This window comes from Phycodurus eques, chromosome 11 (assembly GCF_024500275.1).
Source record: "Phycodurus eques isolate BA_2022a chromosome 11, UOR_Pequ_1.1, whole genome shotgun sequence".
In the NCBI taxonomy this organism is placed as follows: Eukaryota; Metazoa; Chordata; class Actinopteri; order Syngnathiformes; family Syngnathidae; genus Phycodurus; species Phycodurus eques.
In genome coordinates, this window is record NC_084535.1 from 14,938,722 (window position 1) to 14,965,986 (window position 27,265).

General features: G+C 40.6%; 2 protein-coding genes across 4 annotated transcripts in view; both read right to left on the reverse strand.

Moving 5' to 3' along the window:
• slc35f3b (solute carrier family 35 member F3b) overlaps positions 1-5,312 on the reverse strand; it is a 47,938-nt gene extending 42,626 nt beyond the window's left edge. For all 3 annotated transcript variants that reach the window (XM_061690430.1, XM_061690431.1, XM_061690429.1), the window contains exons 1-2: positions 5,135-5,312; positions 3,899-4,113 (exon numbers count right to left, since the gene is read on the reverse strand). In XM_061690430.1, the coding sequence (XP_061546414.1) occupies positions 3,899-4,113; positions 5,135-5,232 (313 nt within the window). In that variant the 5' untranslated portion in view covers positions 5,233-5,312. The remainder of the gene's footprint in view (positions 1-3,898; positions 4,114-5,134) is intronic.
• Positions 5,313-12,775: 7,463 nt separating this feature from the next.
• Positions 12,776-25,651, reverse strand: kcnk1b (potassium channel, subfamily K, member 1b). Its single transcript, XM_061689898.1, has 3 exons — positions 23,861-25,651; positions 17,636-18,031; positions 12,776-15,215 (listed from the first exon to the last, which is right to left on the reverse strand). Exons 1-3 carry the CDS (start codon positions 24,213-24,215, stop codon positions 14,965-14,967), a joined length of 1,002 nt encoding a protein of 333 aa, XP_061545882.1. The 5' UTR covers positions 24,216-25,651; the 3' UTR covers positions 12,776-14,964.
• Between the last annotated feature and the right edge of the window lie 1,614 nt (positions 25,652-27,265).

Here is a 27,265-nt window from a genome sequence, read left to right on the forward strand (position 1 = left end):
ATTCAAGTCAGGTGATTGGCTGGGACATTCTAGCAGCTTTATTTTTGTTCTTTGAAACCAATTGCGAGTTTTCTTGGCAGTATGTTTTGGATCATTATACTGCTGAAATGACCACCCTCATTTCATTTTCATTATGCTCGTACTCAGCAGCAGATTTTTGTCAAGAATCTACATTTGCCCATTCATCCTTCCTCCAATAATGTGAAGTTTACCAGTACCATTTTCTGAAAAGCAGCCCAACACCATTATGTTCCCACCTCTGCAACTTCACTGTTTGGTATTGTATGGTATTTTTAGAGTGATGTGCAGTGCCATTTCTCCTCCAAACGTGGTGTGCATTATGGCATCCAAACAGTTACATTTTGCTCTAATCTGACCAGACAATATTCTCCAATATATAACTGGCTTGTCCAAATGTTGTTCAGCAAATTTTAAACAAGCTTTGACATGCTTTTTTTTTAGCAATGGTGTCTTGCATATTGAGGGTGCATACAGCCCATGGCGGCAGAGTACAATACTCACTGTTTTCCTTGTGACAACAGTAACTGCTAATTCCAGGTCTGTTTGAAGCTCTCCACAGGTCTCTTGGACAACTCTTCTGATTATTCTTTGCACTCCTCTGTCAGAAATCTTGCGAGGAGCACCTGATCGAGGCAATTTATGGTGCTATGATTGGCTTTCCACTTACGTATTATGGCCCCAACCGTGCTTACTGGATCGTTCAGAAGCTTAAATATGCACCCGTAACCAATGCCATCGTTATGTTTTTCAACAATGAGTTTTTGATGGTCTTGAGACAGCTCTCTGCTCTTACCCATCATGAGATGTGTCATGACTTACACCTTGGCAATGAAACCTTTTTGTAGGCCATCAATTAGGACTGAACCAGCTGATATTAATTTTCACTGACAAGGGGCTGGATTGCTGTTTGATTATTGATAGATTTTAGGTGTTGTGTTGGCTTTCCATGCCTCTTTAACCACCCTTTCATCATGTGTTCAATACTTTTTCCCTGTGTCATTTTGCATTTTTCCACACAACTTAATTTCTGATCTTATTTTTTCTACTTTCTTTGTATGGATTACTCGGGGTGTTCCCAACATCTGGTGAAATTTTCAGGTCAATAGCACCTTTGGGGTGGCACGGTGAACCACTGGTTAGCACATCTGCCTCACAGTTCTGAGTTCTGGGTTCAAATTCCAGCCCCGCCTGTGTGGAGTTTGCATGTTCTCCCCGTGCCTGCGTGGGTTTTCTCCGGGTACTCCGGTTTCCTCACACATCCCAAAAACATGCATGGTAGGTTAATTGACAACTCTAAATTGCCCGTAGGTGTGAATGTGAGTGTGAATTGTTGTTTCTTTGTATGTGCCCTGCGATTGGCTGGCAACCAGTTCAGGGTGTACCCCGCCTCCTGCCCGATGACAGCTGGGATAGGCTCCAGCTCGCCCGCGACCCTAGTGAGGAGAAGCAGCTCAGAAAATGGATGGATGGATAGCACCTTTGGAAGTATATTTAGTGAGAAAAATGGTGATGTGTTAAATACTTATTTCAGCCACTGTATATAATTTTAGAAATATTATTAGAGATCCCCCTTCTTTAAAAATACTATTAAATCATGTTTAAAATTGCAATAAGAAAAGTAACAGAAATTGCGGTCTTTTTTTATTAATTTTTTTGCTCCCAGGCGTCCCCATGTCAAATTAAATTTTCTTTTATGCCATTGTGATGAATACAAATAGGCAGCGGTACGTACGTATACATTTGTTAACTGACAATGACACAGTCGGAAGCAAGACAAGAACAAGGAAGCCGATGTGTGTCTTAAAGTACACATTTGCTCAGTTAGTACACAAAAACAGAGACACAAGGCAAACACAACACATGAGGTAACCTTGTTGGTCCACCAATATTGTGGACCACTAAAGCAGTCAATGAGTTGATATTCTCAATCAGTGTACCATGAAGCGATTCTTGGAAAGAAAATTACTATCCATCCATCCATTTACTGAGCCGCTTATCCTCACTAGGGTCGCGGGCGTGCTGGAGCCTATCCCAGCTATCATCGGGCAGGAGGCGGGGTACACCCTGAACTGGTTGCCAGCCAATCGCAGGGCACACATAGAAACAAACAACCATTTGCACTCACATTCACATCTAGGGGCAATTTAGAGACTTCAATTAACCTACCATGCATGTGTTTGGGATGTGGGAGGAAACCGGAGTGCCCGGAGAAAACGCACGCAGGCACGGGGAGAACAAGCAAACTCCACACAGGCGGGGCGGGGATTGAACCCCGGTCCTCAGAACTGTGAGGCAGACGCTCTAACCAGTTGTCCACCGTGCCGCCGAAAGAAAATTACTATCGAGTATATTGTTGCTCTCTTACTGGCGTAAAGAAGCAGATATACCGTGATATGTGTATGGTATTGTAGATGTTTTCTGATTAGCCTTGTGAATGTTAAAGAGGCCAATATATAAATATTTTAGTGTCCCGTGTCTTACACACAACAGCACCAATTAAGAGTTAAAACGTTGCAAGCCAAATCCTAATGAGCGTACTAACATGAGGGCAGTGATAACAAACAACAAGGTGGAAGGCTAAACTGTGTTTCGCTGTGATGTTGCCACAGAGTAAGCAAGATGTTCTTTTATCAACCACAACTAGCCAGACCCAAAGGGGTTAAGTGCCAAGACCCCCCCACCCCAAAATGATGCAAATCTCTTGAAGAGATGCAGAGATTAAAAGAGAGCAAAGATAAAAGCTGTGTTTAAAAAAGAAAAAAAAAAAAAAAAAAGAAAAGAAAAAAGAATTCAGGATTCAAAGAACCAACTGCTCAAAGCAACGTTTCAACTGTCTGATGCCTAAAGCTTCACTGAAGCAAACGCTCTGCTATTTGGACCCACCTTGAGCAACTATGATGATTTGAAAAAAAATCAATTAAAGGATGAGTTGCATCAATGGATTTGATATAAATACTATCCAATTGTTCTATATTGCAACTACAACTGTGGGATTCAGTCAACATACAATATTTGAACAAAAGTATTGAGTCACTTAATTTATTAAGTAAATGACTTACTTGCTTGCTGCCTAAATGGGTTAGAGGGAAGTTTAATGCAGGATTATTCCTAACAACAACAACAAAAACAGACTGCAATGCAGTGTCTACCTACGGATATGAAAGTTTGTACAGTGCAAATTGGATGAAAAGTCAATGGAATGAGGTTCCTCATGCTAATAAAGGTACCATTTAAACATGTTTACAACTCTGACATGTATTGTATGTATGTTTGTATGCTGCTACTATGTGAACTGACTGACCTCCGTTATATATTTTAAATGTGAATGTGAAAGATCATTCCATACACCAATTCACCATCCCTCATGGCGCGTTTCTTAGTTGTACTGTATATCTCTTTAGCATTTTACCATCAAAAGCCCTTTCTCAGTCTTGCTTTTGTTGTTTTATAGTTTGAGGTGTCACAAAAGCAAAAAGAAATATTAGCGTCAAAGTGACTCTTCTGCTAGGCATTTCTTTTCAGAATAAGCTCATTTTCACCACTTTTGGTCAGAAACTAGTGTTTCTGGTAAAACCAACACATGTTCTCCTGCTGATTACTAATAAACAGAAAAAAGGTAACCATTTTTTTCTCCACCCCTAATTTTCACCAATTGTGGATGGATCTGATACTGATCCCTCACAGTAACCAGGGGTTCACTGTGAACATTTCTCCGCCTTCTTGCTCCACTCACAACAAACATGCTCAAAGATTGTTTAACTACATCTGTAAACTCAGCTCCCTGACTTCTCAATATCCCAAAATGACTTCATGGTTCTCCAATGGCAGATATCAACCACCCCGTGCACATGCAATGTTCCAACACTACTGGACTCACTCTTGTAGCTGGCACTCCAAGGCTGGTAGCCATAGTATCCGGTGATGCGCAATATTCGCTCCTCGATGGATGCGCTGTTGATGTCCTCAACTGAGCGGGAAAACTTAAGGTCCTCTTTGATGGCCTCGTCCACCACAAGATACTTGAGCTGTCTGAGTTGAGGGCTGATGTCCGAAAGCCTTCTGGGGCTCACTTGGGGCGACTTGCGCATCCCGCTGGGAAGAGAAGGGAGCAAAGGAGGAGGCGGTAGTGGTGATGAGACAAACTGAAAAAGGGAAAGGAATCCTGTCTATTTAAACTACTTGGTGACGAAATAAGCTGTCTCTGGTTATAAGAGTGGAGCTTAGTATTGTTGCACACACACACACACACACACACACACACAAAAAGAGCCCCCGCATCTCATCTCCTGTACAGTAGAGAAATCATCATCCTTCATTGGTCCTGCCTTGGCTCAGCCATTGTGTGAAAGACATTAAGTGTTAGTGACTGGCGTTGCAAGCATTATATTGACCTACTATGGCTGCGCAACGCCTTTTCGAGGCTTATAGAAAACTAAGAATCAATCACAAGGGATTTGGAGAGATGCTGATGAAATATTAGTGATGGGTTCAGGCTACATAGTGGAGGTCAGTTAATTTATACTGCACAGAGTAGCTCATACATGTAATTGGCTTTTATGAAGAAGTGAGATTGGTTGTATTTCCAGCAGGTGGCATTAGACTAACACAATAATACTGTAAAATGGCCACAATATTGCGCCAATTAAACTGCAAAGCATCTTGTATTTCCCAAAAAGCAATGAGTCTCTCGCTGTTATGCAACAACATTATAATAATGAAAAACAATACTGGAGACGGTTGACTGTAGTATAAACACACTATTCCATTCAAATAAAAACATGCTAAAGTCTAAAAATACATACATTGTAATTAATCCCAAATTAATGCAAAAAGGAACATACACGTGGTAGTTGCAATGTTGATACATCAACCCATTTTAATGACAAATGTTTTAGATGGAGTTTAATATTTCTCTATCATATTAGCACTTAAAAGAAGAAGAAGAAGATTAGTAGTTAATACTTCTTTCCAATAATTATCTGGAATGTGCATTCTGTTGCACCTCACAATAATATCCCGGGTGCAACAGGTCCACTCAACTAGCCTAGAACTATTATATTAAAAAAAAAAAAAAGCGCCATGCACGTTTAAGAAAGTAAACAAAAATGCTTACATCGGCATCAAGTTAGTCGGCGGTCCGAGGTAACACATACAGTCCCGGTGGGGCCGCCCGACCCGGTCCCACACGGCGCCCTTCCCCTCCCCGGACATCTTTGGGGCCACTGCGCGGGCCTGTGCCGGTCAGCAGTGGAGCAAGCTGGAGAGCGGTAACATGATGCTGCTGCTGCTTGGTACACCCGCCAACATATGCCTCGCTGACCACTTTACTACAGTACAGTGTTTCTACTATGACGTGCGCAATGCAACAGCGCCATCTACAGACTTTATGATGCCGGGGGGGGGGGAATCATGGTGGTTGGAAAATAATGCTTGTTGAAAAATACATACACAGTCATGCCAGAATGACTTGATTCTTTATTATATTTTTTTCTTGCGTTAACTATATAGTTTGTGGCTTGTGAGTTTTTCCCGTGAGAAGTGATATGAACCCTGCAAAACTTTCTTTTCAATTAAAAAAATTCTTATGCAGCTCTCTTTATGGATCTCATTGGACAATGCTTATTATTGTTTCCGGTGTACATGAGTATCCATACATTATCTTAATATTTATTTCTTTAATCAACATTTAATATAACAATGTATGATTTATTTACTGTCCTCCATCCTTGGAAAGTTTTAGATATATTCTTGAAAACGCCGAAAAAAAACCAAAAGATTGACACACATTTTGGGGAAGGTTTTCATACACCCCCGAAATCTCACAATTGCCTCCTTACTAAATTTGTAGTTATATTCAGTTGTGGCGATACATTCCGATTCATAAATTAATGGCAATATTATCATGATTAAAATAAGGAAAGTATTACTGCTGGGTTGCTGCTTCACATCCTACTGCATTCTTTGTTTCGCTTACACAGTTTACAATAGAGTATGTAAGCGAATTTACAGTATACTGTATTCCTATATACAAATTGACAAGTGAATGTATGGATAGTAAGCATAAAACTATTATTAATTTCAATGACAAACTTATGATGCCGCATTTCAGCTGTCACAATGAGCTCTCCCTTTACAATTTTCAAACAGACACTGCGTTTCTGCAGCTCAGGTTCCATTAAATGCACGTCATCATACTCTTGGGAAGGGGGGGGGGGGGCATGAATGTGGAGGGGGTGGTATAATTTTCGATTAAGATGCAGACTTTGCCTTGTTCCCCATTCAATTGTGAAAAAAAAATTCAGTGAGTCACTCCGGCATCTTTTATTGCCAAATCCCACTTTAATACTAAAAGAAGGAACGACAAGAGCCTTGAACTTTTTGGAGCTCTTAACTTTTACACTAATGTGCTCTGATTATATAAACTATTTTTCACGTTTCATAGTAGAGAACATAAAACATTTGACGAATTTTAGTCAAGCGCATCGATCATTGGTCTTTTTACTACAATCCAGTGGCATTTTTATATGACAAAGAAATATTTGGTGCATAAAAAACTACACCAGGTAAATTATAGTTCTCTCTTTTACTGCCTCATGTGCAAGTAAATCCACACAGACAACACAACACACAAATCATATATAAAACATCATATGTGAAATGACAGATATAGATCAGCAGAAATATTACTTTTCCTGGTCACATCACACATTGGCAAGGCCACTTGTTGCTGGGTAGGTTTCATGTTGGCTCAATCATAAATGCCCCATAGCAAAATAAAAAACATAGTAGTCTTGTTTTTCCCAGGTATTACAAAGCATTAGTTGTAATACAATTTGAGTGATACAGAATTATCGCAGATTTGTTGACACATTCACAGAAAGTCGGGTTTTAACAGGCAAGTTTTTGATATCCAATGCCTTAAACTGTGTAACTGTCAAAATGAAAATGATCTAATTTCTTCCCTTGAGTTTTTCCTCTACAACCTCAAAAACTTTCATGTGGGCATTTGTCGTAGAACTAAAAGAAAACCCAAAACGCTAGTCACTCCCATTATTTCTCTAATCCTATGGAGTCCAGTTTTGTACAACTTAAAGTACGGTCTCAATCTTCTCCTCATTAATATTTAAATGTCTCAGCATGGAAACAGTGTGACAAGCTGCTGCTGATTGGTTGATACTTGGAGTAGTGGTACTGGGAGCCACTAAAAATATCCTACAATATGCCGTGTGCTTAAGGGCTCATGCTTTGTGCACAGTAGATTTCTAACAGTGTTTGACTCATGACATTTGCATGAGCCAATACTGTATGAGCATCTCTTGTATGTTTTGTATCTTTTGTTACAAAGAAGCTTAGTCTTTTAGTGGTCGGGGTCCCAAGAGCCTGTGAGATTTCTTGAGGCTGTGTTTGTTATTCAGCTGCCATTATTGGTAAGGTTGACACACAGCTGGGGAGAAACAAGTGTGATCTCCATGGATGAGGAGGCCTGCTGATGAGATTGTGTGTGGTGGACTTGGAAAAGAACCTCAGTGGGGAGCATTGAGTGGCGTCTTATCTGCTTTACTGGCCTCGTTTCCATTCTTAGACGTACCCATTTTAGTTTTGCTGACAGTTAAAAATATATGATTAAAAGCCTGCAACTTTCTTCGCTTAGCCGTTATTAATACCCTCCTCAAATACAGAGGAACCGGCAAGTCATGCACTCGCAGCTACATAATAAATCCCACAAAATGACAGTAAAATGTGTTATATGCTGCATTTGCACGATTAACTAACTAAACTAAACTGTGTTTCTGGACAGGACTGGAGAGGACTGAACAACTTGTGGTCATGATACGTTCATGGTTCTAATTAGAATAGCACAGACCTCCACCGAGGTAGAACTGGTCGCTAAAGTGGAAAAAAAAATATATGAATTGCATTGGCCACATTGCAATGGGCAGCAGTTTGTGCAGTCAGCAGCCTGTGTTCTAACAAGAACGAGGAAGCAGATGCTGATAAATGGCCTTTGTTGTTAAATAATACACAGATGCTAAAGACGGATCTGGTAGGGCTGGTGTATTCATCGTTTTTAATAGATTAATTCAATAAAACTATTGCTCCAGACAATTTTTTTATTTATTTTGGGAGGCGCAAATTATTTCCATATTTATATATATATATATATATATATATATATATATATATATGTGACTGGGTATGAGCCATTATGATGTTCTCACAGCATCGACATTGTAGAGTGTTGGAGAGACAAGCGCCAACAGTATGTCTGCAGCAGCCAATCACCAGTCACCCTCCGCTCTCTACTTTCCCCCCTCCCTCCGGTCCTGTCAGTTTGTCTAACATTTACATGTTCATCTGAGAATTAACTGGGCCACTGTCTTTGTGTGTGTTTTCTATTGTGTGTTTGTATCTGCAAATATGATATATTTAGTGCTGACAACATATTTTGAATTTGGACCATACTGCATATTATGCACTTTATTCCATATATGTTACAGTAGCTAATAACACTATTGCTCCTTGTGTACAATTTTGTAATTTCCTGCAATGGACTATATCTTTTCTCAATTGGTGGCCAGGGGGGAAAAAAGAGTAGGCTACCAGGACAGGGTGGAGCTACAGAAGCTGAGGTCTGTTGATTGGTTGACAGAAAACATTTTACTTCCACGTTACCTGGCTCACACTTGGATCTGTTCGTGTGTCCTATTATTCCTAGAAATGATCAATAATCTGCGATTGGCTGGCGACCGGTTCCGGGTGTACCCCGCCTCTCGCCCAGAGTCAGCTGGGATAGGCTCAAGCACGCCTGCGACCCTAGTGAGGATAAGCGGTAGGGAAGACGAATGAATGAATGATCAATCATGAAATGCAGTAATAGGCGGAACTTTTCCTTATTTGTTTCCTCACCGTCACTTATGATAGTCACGCCTGCCCGACTGCCCTGAATGCACCAGCCTTTCCAATGTAAGTAGTGATGAGCAATATTTTATAAAGATGTGTTAACTCAACAAGGTAACTCAGTGTGCTTTACATGATTAAAAGCATTTAAAAACAAAGAAAAAAACTGCTTATAAATATTTAAAGCAAAGACAAAAATAAAAGTATAACCAAAACAGTGTACATTGCAAGAAATATCAATTAAAAGTGGAAATGCTCAAAATAAGGATGAGGAAAAAATAAGGAGTTTTTAACCTGCACTTAAAAACATTCACACTTGGGGCTGACATCACTTCTGTTGGCAACCCATTTGTGTGCAGCATAATAGCTAATTAACCTTTAGTAATCTTGCTATGCTGCACTGTCATCAGCTATGCACCCGCTTGGTGAAACACATGCTAAGCAAATTGAGGTGGAGCATTGGCCTACCAAACCAAACTTCACCACTTGGAGATAACATGCATGGCTTTAGTGAAGGTAATTACAACCACACAGATATGTATAGGTAGATATGACATGCCCCTTTTGAGGTCCATGCCTCGACATGCCCCTTTTGAGCTCCGTGCCGACGGCGACCCTAGGGTAGGGAGGTCAGGATACACATTGGCATTGACAATAAAAGTACATTTCATGAAAATCGGTCGAGAAATGGCCAAGTGAAGACTTAATTTCAATGTCCATCTTTGCCTTCGATGGGAAAGTCGACCTGCCCAAGATGGCTGCCACGTAGTTACATTGGTTAGTCGGGCTACTACAGCGTGCTGGCGTATTTAGTGCTCCTCTCATAATTACAGCTTTGCCGTACCTACCAAGAGGCATCAACTATTATATTTGTTGTTTTTGTTTGTGAAGAGGTGTCTGTTTATTTAAGGTCAACTGATTAGAGCATCAGCCACTATTTGAGGAGACAGTGAAACCCCATTATTAGACGTTAGAGACCAAGCCCTGATGCGAATAGCGAATAATATTTCTCTACATTTTGAAAAGTGTACCACCCTACTTTTTCCATCGTCAACCCCATAATGAGTCTCACCGGCATGTCGAATCTCTACTGGAATCTTCCGTCTCGTAGCTTCTAGCTATCTATATTAGCTTCTCCTTCGTCAACATGGTGCCTTGCAGGTTGTTTGGGTGCCATCTTAGGGCATTACAGAAAGCGCAAATAGTTATTCAGCGAATAGTTCCTAGTGAGGCTCCACAGAAAAAAAACTGTGAGTAGGTGAGTTTGTGAATGGTGAATCGCAAGTAGGCGGGGGTTCACGGTACACTGTGAACGGACTCACTGCTGTTTATTAACAGATAAACAGTGAGGCATAAACAAACTATTGGTTTAATTCCGATTGAGTGGCGCAACTTCCAAGACCAACAACCCACAATAGATCAGTAATCTAGTATTTACAATACATTTACATAAACCCACATGCATTAACACTCTCTTAACTGTAGCATATTACATCATCATTTATTGCTGCAGCAGAGAAATGAGTGTTGGCAGTGGGAACGTTCTTGCTTGAGGCCTCTTTGTGTTTCCATCATCCCAGAGTGTGTGACAGAATATAAATAGAGTTGCTTAAGCATCAGCAAGAATTGTTGCAGCCTATAGGGTACATGCCATGTCCTGGGTGACCTCGAAGCCTCGGGGGGTCGTGGGCATTCGAGGAGTTGAAGCTGCACCATTGTGCAACCTGGGATGTGTGATACACACTCTTGGAGAAATATTTCTTAATTATTTTGGAAAGATGCAACTAAAACATCACAATGTTATGTTCAGCCTTTCAGAGATAAAACTTGAAAAAGATCTACGAAGTGAATTATTTTCATGTTCACAGCCAATGCTCAGGTGGTTCTCTGTGTGCGTAGAAAACAGCAATATTCATGACAAAAAGCAGCAGTGGGTATGTTTCAGCCCAGCACATACAGTAAAGACCAACCTTCAGGGGCCAGTTTGAGTTCTGCTCTGTGTTTTTGTGATTTTAAACTATAAAATGAAAGGGGAAAATTATACAAACCCCATACAATATTATGGCTATACAAGACATATAAGCTGTATCAAAAACTCTACATTAAGAAAAATGGCAATGCCCAGTTTTTGTTGAGAAGTTTTTCCTTTAACAATATGTTCATTATTGTGTAAGCGTTTTACTGGATTTTAAATCATCTGCAAAGGGACACGTACTGTGTCAATCCCTAAGAGGTACACAAGCACTGTAGCACTTTAAACACGCAGGAGAGAATGTCGCCACCTCCAGGCAACCCGAACTCTATCGTCAGCAAACTGCTGCAGCTATTGTAAGTTTGAAAGGTGCCTTCTCTGAACTGCATGTTTCTGAACCCTCCCAGTTATTTAATGCAATTAAGATGAAGGCTTATGAAAGGTTACGTCAAAATAGTCGTCTGTTTTCAGTGACCCACCCCTGTGAGTTTCTCTTTCATTCGCAGAGGAGATCCAACAATGTTGATTTGTAATCCAATGAGATTGCTCTGTGTTGTTGTGTGTTTGTTGAAAATCAGTATTTATAATTGCATATACAGTGTCTCCAATTTTATGGGACAAGGTGAAACTACAGTGGGTACGGAAACTATTCAGACTCTCTTAATTGTTTCACTCTGTTATATGGCAGCCATTTGCTACCGGGTTAAATATATGAGTGTTACAGCAAAATACTTATGGCTGTGTGATATTTAAGTTTTTCTTTTTTAATAAATTCGCAAAAAATTAAATAATTCGTTTTTTTCTGTCAATATGGGGTGCTGTGTGTACAACCCCAATTCAAATGAAGTAATGAGGGGAAACAAATAACTGAAATGATTTCAGCAAATGGCTGCAATATAACAAAGAGTGAAAAATTGAAGGGGGTCTGAATACTTTCCGTACCCACTGTAGACTAGAATTTATTATCACATTTTGCAAAGGCAATTAATAATAATTCTGGTAGATTCTGTGCTACCAAACAAACCTTCCAATGAGATTATTTATCATTTCTTACATCTCCATTGGAAATGAAGACGCACATTTTTATATATTGCTGCATCTGAATCTTGCAGTTATTTCCAATTAGTGCACATCTTCGGGTAGTTGTGTTCTCATGATCTGCAATAAATACTTTGCCGGAGGCTCATCATTATTCATTTAACTTCAGCTGCTGTGGAGCGAGGGAGGCCTGTAATTGCACCACCGATATTTCAAATAAAACACAAGCTCTTAGACATTATGCAAAAAGTATTGCATCTGTTTTTGGATAATGTGTGTCCTGTCACCTGGGGTCATAACACATGAAATAAAAAGACAGATCAAAACATTAAAAAGTAAAAGTAGAGTTGTATTTCAAAATATCCTGAAAATTTTAATGATTCGGGTCATGATCATTATGGTACAATAAAATGTGTCTGTCAGCACTTTAATGCGTGAGCTTACTTTAAAAAAAAAACAATAAATCTCGTTTGTCTGGTGGGAAAACGATGAGTTTTATCCTCACCTTCTGAAATGTTAGACTCTTGTTCAGCTCTAAATGTAATCCCCTCATTTGCCATGGGATAACACTCAAGAGACTGCTAAAAAAAAAAGAGAAAACGTGTTTTCAAGAGATGACTAACAAAAATAATGTATTCAAGTACCTTATCTTTTAACAACATGTCTAAAAGCCTGCAGTTAAGTGCCGTCATTGTTTTTCGACTGACTTTATTTTACTTTCAACACCTTGCACCATTTTAACCATTTTCCCTTTGTGCTACATTTATGTTAAATCTGTCTTTAAAACTTTAGTTGCATCATGAGCAGGTTATGAAACACAATAAATGGGTAGTTAAACACTAACAATTAAAAAAAACAGCACTTTATTTCACTGACACGAATGTCAAAGAGCTTATGGATTTGTCCTTAGAATTAAATGGTTTCCATATTTGCTTGGTGATACAATAAGGACATGCCCATGACATGACACGATTTCTGCATAGAAATATCAAATCTGGCCTATGTTGTCAGCATTAGTAAACTAGTTCCATTCGAAATCCTGATCACAAATATATTCACTCAATGCATCTACTGACCAGTGAAATATCTTACAGCAATGAAGAAAACAACATTAGGTCTAGTTTCCCCCCCAGCAGACATATAAAAACAATTCACAATAAAATTTCCAAAAATGTATCAGTAGTAACATCCAAGATGATAAAATTATCGCTAACACATACTTTACTATCAACATGACCCTACTGACCTTAGCTGAACTAAGATAGCAGAGTCGTAAAGCACATCATATGCAGTATATCCTGGTTAGCATGTTAAACTGTAGCAAAAGGCATTAACAAAACATATTGTTAAATATGAATATATATGCCTTAGCATTTTACTCCTTGCTAGAAATCAATTGAAAAATTACACTTAGAAGTGAAAATCGGTTGGTTTTGGTTGGGGCGTTTTCAGAACATTTACAATCAGAGTAACGCTACGGTCGCTACCTTCAACTTTTTTCACAATACAGATGAGAACGCTACGGTCGCTAACTTCAACTTTTTTCACAATACGTCTGCCATTTGGCTGGTTCCTGGAAATGTGCAAAGGTAGCTCCCAGCTCCCTACACTTAAAGGTGAACATGACATCCCTTTTCTCATAAGTTGTGTGCACATTCGATACATTTTATCAGACAGGGCAATAAATTAAAAGTGTGTATAATCACACACGGAACAGATAAATAAGCACAAGAACACGATTATAACACATACGTGCAGAGAAAGAAAATCCCTGAATGAAATGTAGGGCAAGCAGGAAAGTTTACATCTTCATTAACGATAAAGTAGCACTGACATAGAACCATCCATCCATCCATTTTCTGAGCCGCTTCTCCTCACTAGGGTCGCGGGCGTGCTGGAGCCTATCCCAGCTGTCATCGGGCAGGAGGCGGGGTACACCCTGAACTGGTTGCCTGCCAATCGCAGGGCACATAGAAACAAACAACCATTCACACTCACAGTCATGCCTACGGGCAATTTAGAGTCTCCAATTAATGCATTTTTTTGGGATGTGGGAGTGCCCGGAGAAAACCCACGCAGGCACGGGGAGAACATGCAAACTCCACACAGGCGGGGCCGGGGATTGAACCCGGGTCCACAGAACTGTGAGGTTGACGCTCTAACCAGTCGGCCACCGTGCCGCCTGGCACAGAACCAATGTTCTTAAATACATTTTAAAAAGCGCCTGTCAGTTTCACATTTGCCACATAACATGATACTACTAAACTATTAGGACATTAATGCCAGCACCATTTTGACTCGGACAAATTGCCTTGTGAAGCCTCTTCCTGTCAACTATGCAACCGAAGCAGTAGAAGCCAAAAAAAGCATTAAAGAGCAACGGTCATGAGCAATCTGTATAATCAGCATACTGTACCAGTTTCTGAAATCAGTGATGTGTGTCTTAAATCCCAAAGACCCTGAACTGTACACCTTGAAGCAATGTCCACAGAAGTAACACTATCTGCTATTTTAGAAGAAATTGATAATTTCTCCAGAACTTTAGCTTGGTTGGAACATCCATTTTCCGTATCACTTATCCTCACTAAGGTCACGGGTGTGCTGGTGCCTATCTCAGCTAATTCTGGGCGAGAGGCGGGGTACACCGTAAACTGATCGTCACCCAATCGCAGGGCACACATAGACAAACAACCATTCACACTCACATTCACACCTATGGGCAATTTAGAGTCTTCAATTAACCTACCGTGCATGGTAGGTTAATTGTGGGAGGATGTGGGCGGAAACCAGAGCACCTGGAGAAAACCAACGCAGGCACAGGGAGAACATGAAAACTCCACACAGGCAAGGCCAGATTTGAACCCAGGTCTTCAGAACTGTGATGCCGATGTGCTAACCAGTCCGATTGTAAGATGATGTCCTAAAATGTTTCAACATATGCTTTAAATAACGGACAGCTCATAACGAAGCTTTGCTCTCACCAGCTTTAACTACATCAGAGATTTGGGTTTTCTTGAAATTGTCTCGGTCAGTCGTTACTGGATCATGAGCTCGTCGCTGCGAGAAGACAGAGTGGAGACACTAACGAACATGTGGGCCTTGTCATCGCTGTGCGCCGTGCCTGGTGTGGAGGTGAAGGATAGGTGGTCGTGCTCCAGGATGGTGAGGCGGTCCTGCGTCTTCTCCTTTTTCAGGTAGAATATCTTCCTCAGCTGCTTCAGCTGCTGCAGCTCGCAGAATGTCTCCAGGACCACCAGCATAACGATCAGGCCCAGGATCAAGTAAACTAAAGACAGAGACGAGCAAAAGGACTCAACGTAAGTGTCAAACCAAAGAAGCTCATCACTTCTGTAAATTTGATTACAAAAACAATGTGAGGGGTACAGAAAAATTGATGGCTGGATAGATGATCACAAAGTGTGTTGTTCATACATTCAGACACAAGAGGCCGGTGTTCCACACGATGCACTTTCGGGAATTATTGTGTGGTGAATTAACGCATACCATTTTTCATTGAGGCGGCACGGTGAGGACTGGTTAGCACATCTGCCTCACAGTTCTGAGGACCCGGGTTCAAATCCAGCTTCGCCTGTGTGGAGTTTGCAAGTTTTCCCCATACATCTGTCTGTAGTTGTCATTTGTCTACATTACATTGCAATTCAGTTCTATGCAAATGTTTTAACGACCTATTTCATAAGTCATTTTAACAGATTAAAACAGCAAATAGCAGGACACATAAATGATTTAGCATTGAATTTGATTAACTTTCCATTCCATTTAACATTTACAGGGGTGGGTTCTGCCTCACAGACAGATTTGGGTTTGAATCACCACTGGAAAATCTCTTTGTGGAGTTAGCATGTTCACCCTGATCCCGTGCATGCGTGGGTCTTCCTCCCACATCTCAAAAACACACTCCAAATTGCTAATAGGTGTGAATTTGAGTTTGAATTGTTGTCTGCAATTGACTGGCGACCAGTCCAAGGTGTAACCCATCTCTCGCTCAAAGTCAGCGAGACTTGTGTTACCTGTGACCCAAATGAAGACAAGTGATGTAGATTGGATGTTATTTATCCTATTCACAAAGGGGTTCTGAAATAACGATTTGATTCGCTGAATCAACAGATTGTCTAAGTATTTCCTATGTGCAAACATTTACTTCCTGAATGACCAGAAAACCTACACGAGTTAAATAACACGAAAATATTATAATAATAAATCTGGATCTATCTACTGTAGAAAGGTAACCATAGGCAGAGGTCAAATCAAGACATTCATCCATCTATTTTCTGTACCGCTTTATCCTCACAAGGGTCGCGGGCGTGCTGGAGCCTATCCCAGCTATCTTCGGGCGAGAGGCGGGGTTACAACCTGACCAGGTCGCCAGCCAATCATAGGGGACATAGAATCTAAAACATAGAAACAAACAACCATTCACGCATACATTCACACCTAAGGGCAATTTAGAGTCTCAATCAGCCAGTCGGTCACCATGCCACCCAAATCAAAACAAATGAATTAAATTTATTTTTGTATTTTATTTATCCTATTTGCTTCCAGCCTGTTTGTGCAGTGCCTGCTCTACACATACACCACACGTTTTATGCACGGTACTTACGTCATATCATGCATAAATTTACACAGCAGCTTTTGTGCATCCTACAAGCTGAAAGACTAAATGACACACACCCACGTCACACACTTTAGCATTCTCTTTATGCTTTCTTCCAATAGAGGTTGCATTTCAAAACATGCAAGATGAAGGGTGGTTAATATTCACTTCTTCACTTTTGCAGAAAGATAGCCTTTTATAGGGCATTTAACCATAATTGTAATTAAAATGGAAATGGAGGCCATACATGGATCACTATAAGGCATTCAAGAAGGTAATGAAAGAAAGGTAATGAGACTAATGAAAAATGTATCATTAACTATGATAAATTTGATTATTTTTTTCAATTATGCATCTATAACGTATGTAACGACAATAGTTACTCATGTATACTACAATATTTTCTGGAGTTAAAATGTTTCCTGAGGTTACAAAGCAACATGTTGAAACTTGTTATCAGGGTTCATTTCAATTCCTCTGGCTTTACTCTCATGGAGATATTTAAAAGAAGAAAATAAGAAGCTGTACTGTGTAAACCTGTATACTGTAAACTGTAGACCAATGAGTTACATTAGATCGTTCTTGTAACAGGAAGTAAGGGATATTATTATGAGATGTGAGTATTGACCTCATTTTGACGCCACACCACAGAACAGGGCACATTGCATACCTTACAGCTACAGTATTAGTTAAAATAGAACATAAGATAAACCAACACGATCTCATACAAGAGCTGTACCAAACATTCGTAGTTTACAGCGATGATAATGCTGAGTTTTAAACTCATTCACTGCCAGCCTTCCCAGTTAACATGGATATTTGACTTTTAAAGTCATCAGTGGCAGTGAATGTGTTTTAATCGACAGTAGTATCATAGGGGTGCTAATTTAACAAGATGTTAAATATGCTACGTCAGTATGATAGTTTGTACAGCTACTATGCTAAATGTGTCAAACTAAATTGTAAAGTAAGAATTTATACCACTTTAGAGTGTACAGATGTACCTAATTAAGTGGCCAGTGGGTGTATAACATCAAGTACAAGTTGGTAAAGATAAAATGGACCTTGATTTATATCATCAGCCCTTTACTCACGAGTGATTCCCAGCTTGTAGAGCTCCCTGAACTTCTGGTTAGCTGCCTCGCCTGGCACATAATCTCCCAATCCAACGGTGCTGAGCGAGATGAAGCAGAAGTAGAACGACTCCAGGAAGTTCCAGTTGTCCTCTATTGCTGAGAAGATGCCCGCAGGGATGAGGAAGAAGCAAGAGACAGCCAACAAGGCGAGAAGACAGGCGTGGACGATGGCCACCAGAGGTTTCGAAAGGCCCCAGCGTGTGTGGATGTACGAGATGGGCTTCCTTGTGCTGTACACCATGATCCTTTGCACCACGGCGGTGAGGAAGAGGAGGGTGAACGGGATGCCAAACACAGAGTAGATGATGCAGAAGGCCTTGCCACCCTCTGACAGTGGTGCTGTGTGACCATAACCTGAAGACAAAAACAAGACAATGGAAACAGTGGAAACTTGGTGGGTCACAGAATTCATCCAAATATTATTTGGTCCTAAATAAAGTATCCCAAAGACCTTTTGGATATTCGCTTGGATTCCAATAAACAGTTAATCCCCGTTTATTGTGATACAATCGGTAAAAAATCTCAGTGAAAAAAGTTTTCCTCCCCCCCACACGCTTTAAACACCCATCCATCCATCCATTTTCTGAGCCGCTTCTCCCCACTAGGGTCACAGGCGCGCTGGAGCCCATCCCAGCCACCATCGGGCAGGAGGCGGGGCACACCCCGAACTGGTCGCCAGCCAATCGCAGGGCACATACAAACAAACAACCATTCGCACTCACATTCACACATACGGGCAATTTAGAGTTGTCAGTTAATCTACCATGCCTGTTTTTGGGATGTGGGAGGAAACCGGAGAAAACCGACACAGGCACGGGGAGAACATGCAATCTCCACACAGGCGGGGCCGGGGATTGAACCCCGGTCCTCAGAACTGTGAGGCAGACGCTCTAACCAGTCGTCCAACATGCCGCCCGCTTTAAACACATTTCGACTTATTAAAACACACAAAACAATTAAGACAGTTTTAAACTCATTTGAACCACCTTAAAAAAATGCAGGCATACAATGGTACAGAAAATGCCGTTTGGATTGTGGGGTCTGTGTACCTTTAAGAGGTGGGGCTTGTTGGGGTGTGACGTCAGCAAGTCTGCATGTGAGTGTCTGGGTGTGAGCTGTAGCTGACAGCAGCTCCTCCAAGAGTGTGCTTGTTGTTTTTATGTTTTATTGTCCTCCCAGCGTTCAATAAACAACTGAAAAGTGCATTGGTGACTGTGGCTCTCCTTTCCAACAAGTGAGGGCATTACGCTAAGTAAGTCAGTAAGTATTAAGCATATCATCCTGACCATTTATATGGTAAATATCACAGTATTGCAAATACATCTCTAAAATGTATACTGTATATTTGATTAAATGTTAGGGTAAAAAAAAAACAACCTTATTTTCCATTGAACGCACTCCTCATGAGGGCACATTATTAAACTTTAATTTTTTCTAAATAAAATCAAAATAGTAAAACAGTCACGTAGTTACCTATCAGAAAATGAGTAGCTACTTCTCTGCTCTTCTCCGTTTTGTGAAGTAACGTCAGTGTCAGATCCTGTTTTGTGTTGCTCGTTCCTGTTGGGTTTTTCCTTGGTGTTACTGTTCCTTGGATTGTGTTGGTGGGGGGAGTCACCAGCGTCACACCTGCTGGTGGTTATCATCAGCAGGGTATTTAGACAAGGGGGGAGAGCACAGGAAGACCCTGCGATATTGGACATTGCTAGTTGGGATTGGAATTGCTTGTTTTCTTGCTCTCTTGTGCATACCAGCGTTCATTCTGTCCTGCCAGCCCAGTAGTTACTTTCGCAATCTGTTTTTTTTGTAAATACTATTGTAATTTCTATTCCCTTCTGTTTTCTCGGTCTTATCTAGGTTTCATTTTTGTTTTCTCAGTGAGCTTCGGTGTCTTCCTCCTGTGGGTCCAGTTCTTTAGTTATTACTTTTATTTTCACGTCAACCTTTTGTCACATCCCACTTTGTTATTTGTAGTTTTTCACGCTTGTGTGCTTCTTTTGTTTGTTTAATAAATTCTGTAAACCAGCTCAGTCTGTTGTGTTTTGTTTGAGGTCCAACCACTCACATGTTTATGCAGCCCTGACAGTCAGAGTGGAAATGAACAGATGTTAGCCATGCTATTTAGGTTGTCATATGCCTCAGGAGCGAGTCTATAGTCTTTAGTTTCACCATTTTTAATGCGCTAACGCTTAGCTGATTGAAAGCGCTCATTTCAAGACAGCGTTATCGTAATATATTAACTTTACCTTGAATTTATTGAAGCGGGATGGGTGGCATACAGTGGCGTGCCAGGGGCGGAGGATGGTCCAGTGGCCTGGGGCATCCAAATGGGGTTTTGGGGACATCAACAGGTGTCCCCAATACATTTACCTGGGCAAGCATTGTTTAGAGGTGCCCAGAAATTTCATTCTGCACCTCCCCGCGTTGATGATCATGATCGGTTTTCGCAGTTGCGGCATAATATATACTATGCTGAACACATGTCCCCTTAATACATATAAAACTATATCATGTATTTCCAGTGCTGGTTAGCACATCTGCCTCACAGTTCTGAGGACCGGGGTTCAAATCCGGCCTCCCCTGTGTAGAGTTTGCATGTTCTTCCCGTGCCTCTGTGGGTTTTCTCTGGGTACTCCGGTTTCCTCCCACATCCCAAAAACATGCATGGTAGGTTAATTGAAGACTCTAAATTGCCCGTTGGCTGGCGACCAGTTCAGGCTGTACCCTGCCTCTCGCCCAAAGATAGCTGGGATATGCTCCAGCACGCCCGCGACCCTAGTGAGGATAAGCGGTATGAAAAACGAATGAATGAATGAATGAATGTATTGCCATAACATCCATCCATTTCCTATTACTGCTTGTCCTCATTAAGGAGCCTATTCCAGCTGACTTTGGGCGAAAGGTGACCATGGACTGGTTGCCAGTCAATACCAGGGCACTGATAGACAAAAAAACATTGACACCCATGTACAATTTAGTCTTCAATTGATAGAATAAAAAAATAATAGAATACGTACGACCGTTGACTGAATGAACCCGGTTCACGATAACCTGCAAAAGTGACATTGTAATGTGCATGCCAGGCCACTAGTTGGCGATGTCAATTCTGAAAGCGACTCGAGACATGAAATATACAGCTTGTTCTCTCGGACAAAACCATCTTTCAAATAGCCTTCCTAAGTTACTTGGCCTATATGTGATGTGTGAAAGAATTTTATAAGTAATAGTACTACTAGAGTGATGTGTTCCATTTGTTATTTTTGTGATTATGATATACAGTGGGCGGCACGGTGGACGACTGGGTAGCACATCGGCCTCACAGCTCTGAGGACTGTTCGGGTTCAAATCCGGCCTTGCCTGTGTGGAGTTTGCATGTTCTCCTTGTGCCTGCATGTGTTTTCTCCGGGTATTCCGGTTTCCTCCCACATCCCAAAAACATGCATGGTAGGTTAATTGAAGACTCTAAATTGCCCATAAGTGTCAATGTGAGTGTGAATGTTTGTTTGTTTATATGTGCCCTGCGAATGGCCGGCAACCAGTTCAGGGTGTACCCCGCCTCTTGCCCAGAGTCAGCTGCGATAGGCTCCAGCACTCCCGCAACCCTAGTGGGGATAAGCGGTACGAAAGATGGATGAATGGAAGACATACAGTACTTACACGTTCCCAGACTGAAAATGTTTTCACAGCCTTCCATTTTCAATATTGATACAGACATTGTAACACCATAATTTTCAAAGACTTCCACTTTAAGACCTCTTTAGGCTCCAAAATGACTTATTGTGTAAACACAGAGCCTGTGTACAAGCAGATGAATAACTACTTCGTTAACGCTTTGATGAAAAATATCACATCACAAACTGATGGTCTTACCCATGTTAACATCTAAAGTACTTGAATAGACAAAGTATAAACATGTTCCAAATCAAACTGCGATGTCTTTAAAGTAAATGTTAAAACAGGTCATTATGCTCCACCTATGCTTCACAACACTCTAATTGTGTAGTGGTATCTAGGTTAAAAAACGTCAAAATCCATTATAACGTCCCACTTTAATCTTGCACGAATGTGCGTTACCTTGGCCCAGTCGCAAGAATGTGCTAATTAACAGGAAATATCATTTGCTTGTGATTTGTGTTTTACACCACACTTTTAACAGAGAGTCTTTTGAATATTTAACATCCAAACCACCATGGTGCCAGTTATGTAATGTCAGCTCTTTTTGATGGATAGTCTCTGCTTGTTGGGTCTGTTTAGCCCGCAACACTCTATTGTTGAGGACTTAAACACAACCCGCATACAGTATGCACTTTATTTTGAAACCTCGTAGATAACTGCTGCTGCCATGTTGTCGGACTTAAGTTCCTTCAGGTATTCTCGATTCATATGCATGCTCTCTCTCTTTTTAGATAACATTGGATGACTGTGCAAAACTGTCCTATTGCCTCTAGACAAAAAACTGCACTATTTGTATAAAGGGTTTATTTTAACAAATGTTTTTTATTACATTTGACTGAGCAAAGAGAGATGTTTTGTTCCAAATGGAAAGAAGTTTGATAGGTTTACTGTACATATTATTCATTATTAAGTAAATAACACTTGTTACTCTCATTGCAACACATTTTGTTCTCATTGCATTTGTACGTTTTTTAATTGTACACATTGTATGTAAAAAAATTGCTTTTGAATTGTGTAAATATTTACAATTTATCTTTTTAAAATTTTTTACCAGTAATTGTACATCTGTTTGTGTCCCTGTGCACATTGATAAACTGTTTATAGATTTTAATATATATATATATATTATAACACAGTTAGATATGACATGCTCTCAACTATGTGTTTTATATATCCATCCATCCATTTTCTGAGCCGCTTCTCCTCACAAGGGTCGCGGGCCTGCTGGAGCCTATCCCAGCTATCATCGGGTACAAACAAACAACCATTCGCACTCACATTCACACCTACGGGCAATTTAGAGTTGTCAATTAACCTAGCATGCATGTTTTTGGGATATGGGAGGAAACCGGAGTGCCCGGAGAAAACCCACGCCGGCACGGGGAGAACATGCAAACTCCACACAGGCGGGGCCGGGGATTGAACCCGGGTCCTCAGAACTGTGAGGCTGACGTTCTAACCACCGTGCCGGCTGTTTTAAATATATGAATATGAAATGAAAAAACTAGCACACACACAAAATAGAGCACAACTGCCTCACAGTTTTGAGGTTGTAGGTTCAAATCTGGGTTCTGGCCGTCCTGTGTGGAGTTTGCATGTTCTCCCCATGTTTGCTTGGGTTTTCTCTCAGAACGCTGCTTTCCTCCCACGTTCCAAAACATGCCCATTAGGTTCACTGAAGACTCTAAATTCTCCTAAGGTGTAAATGTGAATGCATGTGAGAATGGTTGTTTGTCTATATGTGCCCTGTGATTGGCTGGCGACCAGTTTAGGGTGTAGCCCGCCTCAAACCCAAAGTCATCTGGGATAGGCTTCAGTTCATCCAACGTGACCCACAACCATATATAGTGAGGATAAGAGGTACAGAGGATGGATGGATGCAATTGAAATTATATAAATATAAACAGTATATATATATTTACACACACACACAAAATATATAGCAATATGAATTAAGAGGAGAAGGTGTACACAAACTCGCATGTATGTAACACACACAATGTATATAAAAATATTAATTAAGAGGAGAAAATGCACACAAACTCGCATGTACTGTACTGCTCTGTGGCTGTACTAACGACAATAAATCATCAAGTGGACCCGATGTGTGGTATATAATGCTGCATGGAGTCATAAAAGGGTAATTAGATAAGCACTGACTGATAGGCCTGTACAAGTATGTGTTTGGACACCAGTTTGTGAACTGTTACATATGCCAGTGCCTGTTTTTAGTGAGGCCAAAGAGGCCTAAAGGCATGGCAGACCTAATAACTGTTTACTTGCATACAAGAATGATCGAAATATGGCATTCATCAAACTTAAGTGTGTGTCTGGTTGACTATAACTAATATCAAGTTCATTCTCAATGCTATGGGAGTCAATTGTCTCTATGTATTGTCTGTATGCCATATGGATGTGGGATCACTTTACAGATAAACAGCAAATAATGAAAAGAAAAAAAGCATTTGCATGAAGAAATAATGTTCTTGTGCAAGAGCCACAGCTCACCTGTGGTGGAGAGCACGGTGCTGGCAAAGAAGAGTGCAGAGGTGAAGTCCCAGTTCCACTTAGCATCGGTGTTGTTGAGGATGGAGACGCCGTAATTGCTCGCTTCGAGAGCTTCCCTGAGGAAGCGCTCCAGACTCTCCTCGGTGATGCACTCGTTGTCGCGAAGGAACTGCGTTTTCATGGCCATCAGCTCATGGCGCAGGGCGTCTTCGTAAGGAAGCTCGACGGACGAGAAGACAACAGCCCCGAAGATGAGATAAAGGATGTAGCCCAGCAGCAGAATCACAAAATACCACGTCGATTTGTGGCTCTGAATGAGGCGGACGCACGAACTGCTGGCAACAGACTGGAGCATCTTAAAACGGTGTGGTACGCACACAAACACAGCCTATGAACTCAATAAATTGATGTTCCTCGGGGCTAGAAATGTTCATTCTCAATTTCGTTTCCCTTCCTGCGAAACCTATGCTGCTTTGGTGAGTTATGTTCAATGACATCGCGGTGTTTATGGGTGGGCGGGAGTAACCTGGAATTAAGCAGTTGCTCGTCAATTTAAAAAAATATATGTATACTAGATAGTGCCCTATTTTATTTGTTTAAATACGAAACACAAACTAAACTATTGAATTAAACTGAAAAAAGAATGAATCTACGTTTAATAAATCCGAGTTTCAAGCTGTGCCTGAAGGCAACATGTGAGTGTCGGAGACGATGGCTGGGTGACGTCACATGTTCCGTTTCTCCCTTTTAGGTGTGGCAGTTGGATTCAACAATTAAAAGCTAAATTTCACTATCACTAATTAACATTGTCACTATTCGAAACTACAAGTGATCACTTTAATTGAGTTTTGTCCCGCCAAGACAGAATTAAAGATAGCTAGCCAAATGACGTCACATTGCCATTCATTTGTATGGGATTTCTATGTTTTAACATTTAAAAGCTAAATTTGACCAACCGGGTTTTGGGATTCAAGGGCATTAACAATTTATTTTGGACTAATCGTGATGACTTTTTGAATAGTTGGAATTTTCCTTCAAGATATCTGTAATTCATGTCTATGGGGTTTCTCATCACAGAAATCTAAAATTCACTTGCAGAGATCCGCTAGTAAATTGCGGATATCAGCAACTAAATTATAGATTTCCCTAACTCCAATTTAAGATATCTGCAGTTTGATTCTGACTAGTCATAATTCCAGTTCCAGATATCTACAACTTCATTTCACCTATAGCTAAAATTGTATTTAAGATCTCTGAAAAGGAAAATCTTGACTATCTTGAATTGGGGTGAATTAAATATATCTTGAACTGCAATTATGACTAGTCAGAATCAAATGGTTGCTATCTCAAACTGGAGTTCCATTGCATATATCTGAAAAGCCAATTTTGGATAGGAAGAATGTAGTTTGGGATATCTGAAATGTTGTTTTTGAGAAGGCAAAATTGGATTACGGTACTGGATTACAGTAGCTGTTAAATATTTAGAGTTTTTGCATTTTGTTCACCTCCCAACCTGTCCTGCCTGCTTCTGTTATTGTAGTAACGATGTAGGTAGCAGGGCAAGGATTACACACATATTCATGTAGATAAACACAATAATCTGTTGAGGCCTTGCATTTTGACTCAGGCAATATATTAATTATTATAACACACTCCTAGACTGTGAATTTTACTACACCCAAACAGCACATATTCTGTTTTCATGCGCCTAGATTCTGTGCAAATATCTTTTCACCAGTAGAGCAAACCACATTGGCAACAATAATGAATCATCAGTGTGTCACATAATTCGTATGTGATATACGCACCTGACACTTTCATCAAGAATGAGGCGTACTTGTTTGGTGGTTTGGTCAGCAGGCGTCATCCACCCTGAAGTGGTATGGTTTTCTACTACTGAGATGTAACACCATGGCAGATGATACTTGGCGTTTTTTTTTTTTTTCACTTCTTTTACCATGTGAGTAGGCTTGTCCATCTGCCTGTTGTGGGAATGCAGGAAGGCGGAAGTTGTTTGAGCAGCAGCCAGTATACCACGTGACGGGTTCAAATTTAATGAGAACTGTGGGTGTAGGCAACATGTGAGGAAGTCAAACACTGCTACTATTTACATAGTCCTTGTTTCTCAATAAAAATTAACAACGCAAATCACTTGTGGGTTTCACCTGTTTTTTCTGTATTGCACTTACACTTAATGAAGTATCTGTCACGACTTAAGTAACATACATTACTATCTTGGTCCATGCACTTGCCCAGGGGTGGGGAACTTTATGACCATTGCACTATATACAGTCATGAAAAGAAATATTAGGCCAACCTTGTTTCTTCAATTTTGTGTTCATTTTAATACCTGGTACTACTAAAGGTACAGTATGTTATTCCCTGAAGAATATAATGAACAGACCAAAAATGCAGCTGATTCCATAATACTTGGTCCTACTGTAACTGTTTTTGACATGCATAAGCTTAATTGTATTTTCAGTGATTTTGGTTATTATCAAGAAAACCATGGAAAAGGGATAGATATCAACTCTTATACATAACTGTAATAATAAACATATGACAGTACATATATCATTGCAAGATCTTTTTTAAAGTGGTGGTTAACCACATCTGCCCTGCAGAGGTTTGGGGTTTGAATCCTTCCTACGTGTGGAGTTTACATGTTCTCCCAGTGCCTATGTGGATTTTCTGCGGGTACTCAGGGTTCCTCACAAACTCCACAAACATGTGTATTAACCATGAATCGTTGTTTGTTTCCATTTCCAATTTCCATTATTTGTAGTTGTCATGGTTATGGCCTTGCAGGCCTGTTCCACGGCAAAGTAATGATGAGCCTGCAGCTAAAATAACTCAGAAATATCGTAGTCAAAGCAAATAATGCAATTCTTTCCACTTTAAGATTATACTGTATAATGGTGGCATTGATACAGACACACTCACAGACAACTGTGAGACAAATTTGGCCAATTGTAGTTGATTTATTGTGTGGGTAACTTAACTTTTCTCAGAGAAGCTCATTCAAATCTTAAATTACAACAGCCTATAGATGGACAACTAAACGTCCACTGCTGGTTGACAACATGAACATTATACATAACAATTTCTTTGCATGCCCTGCAATTGGCTGGTGACTAGTCCCAGATGTACAGCACCTCTCATCAGCTGGGACCCTGAGGTATTCCCAGGCCAGCCGGGAGACGTAGTCTCTCCAGCATGTCCTGAGTCGTTCCCGAGGTCTCCTCCCAGTGGGACATGCCCGGAACACCTCACCAGGGAGGCGTTATCTGGGGCTTTATGCCCCTGGCAGGATCACCCATAGCAAACAATTCCTAGGTGAGGGACCAGTCAAACCATGGGTAAAAGACCCCTTATGATGGATGGAATCATGTCTTCCCTTGCCTG

Excerpts from the sequence above, each read along its gene's own strand:
- kcnk1b (XM_061689898.1), bottom strand. The coding sequence starts at position 24,215 with ATGCTCCAGTCTGTTGCCAGCAGTTCGTGCGTCCGCCTCATTCAGAGC. Across the intron at positions 18,032-23,860 it reads CACCGTGCTCTCCACCACAG|GTTATGGTCACACAGCACCA; the intron begins GTGAGCTGTGGC and ends TTTTGTCTTCAG. Across the intron at positions 15,216-17,635 it reads CTACAAGCTGGGAATCACTC|TTTACTTGATCCTGGGCCTG; the intron begins GTGAGTAAAGGG and ends CTCTGTCTTTAG.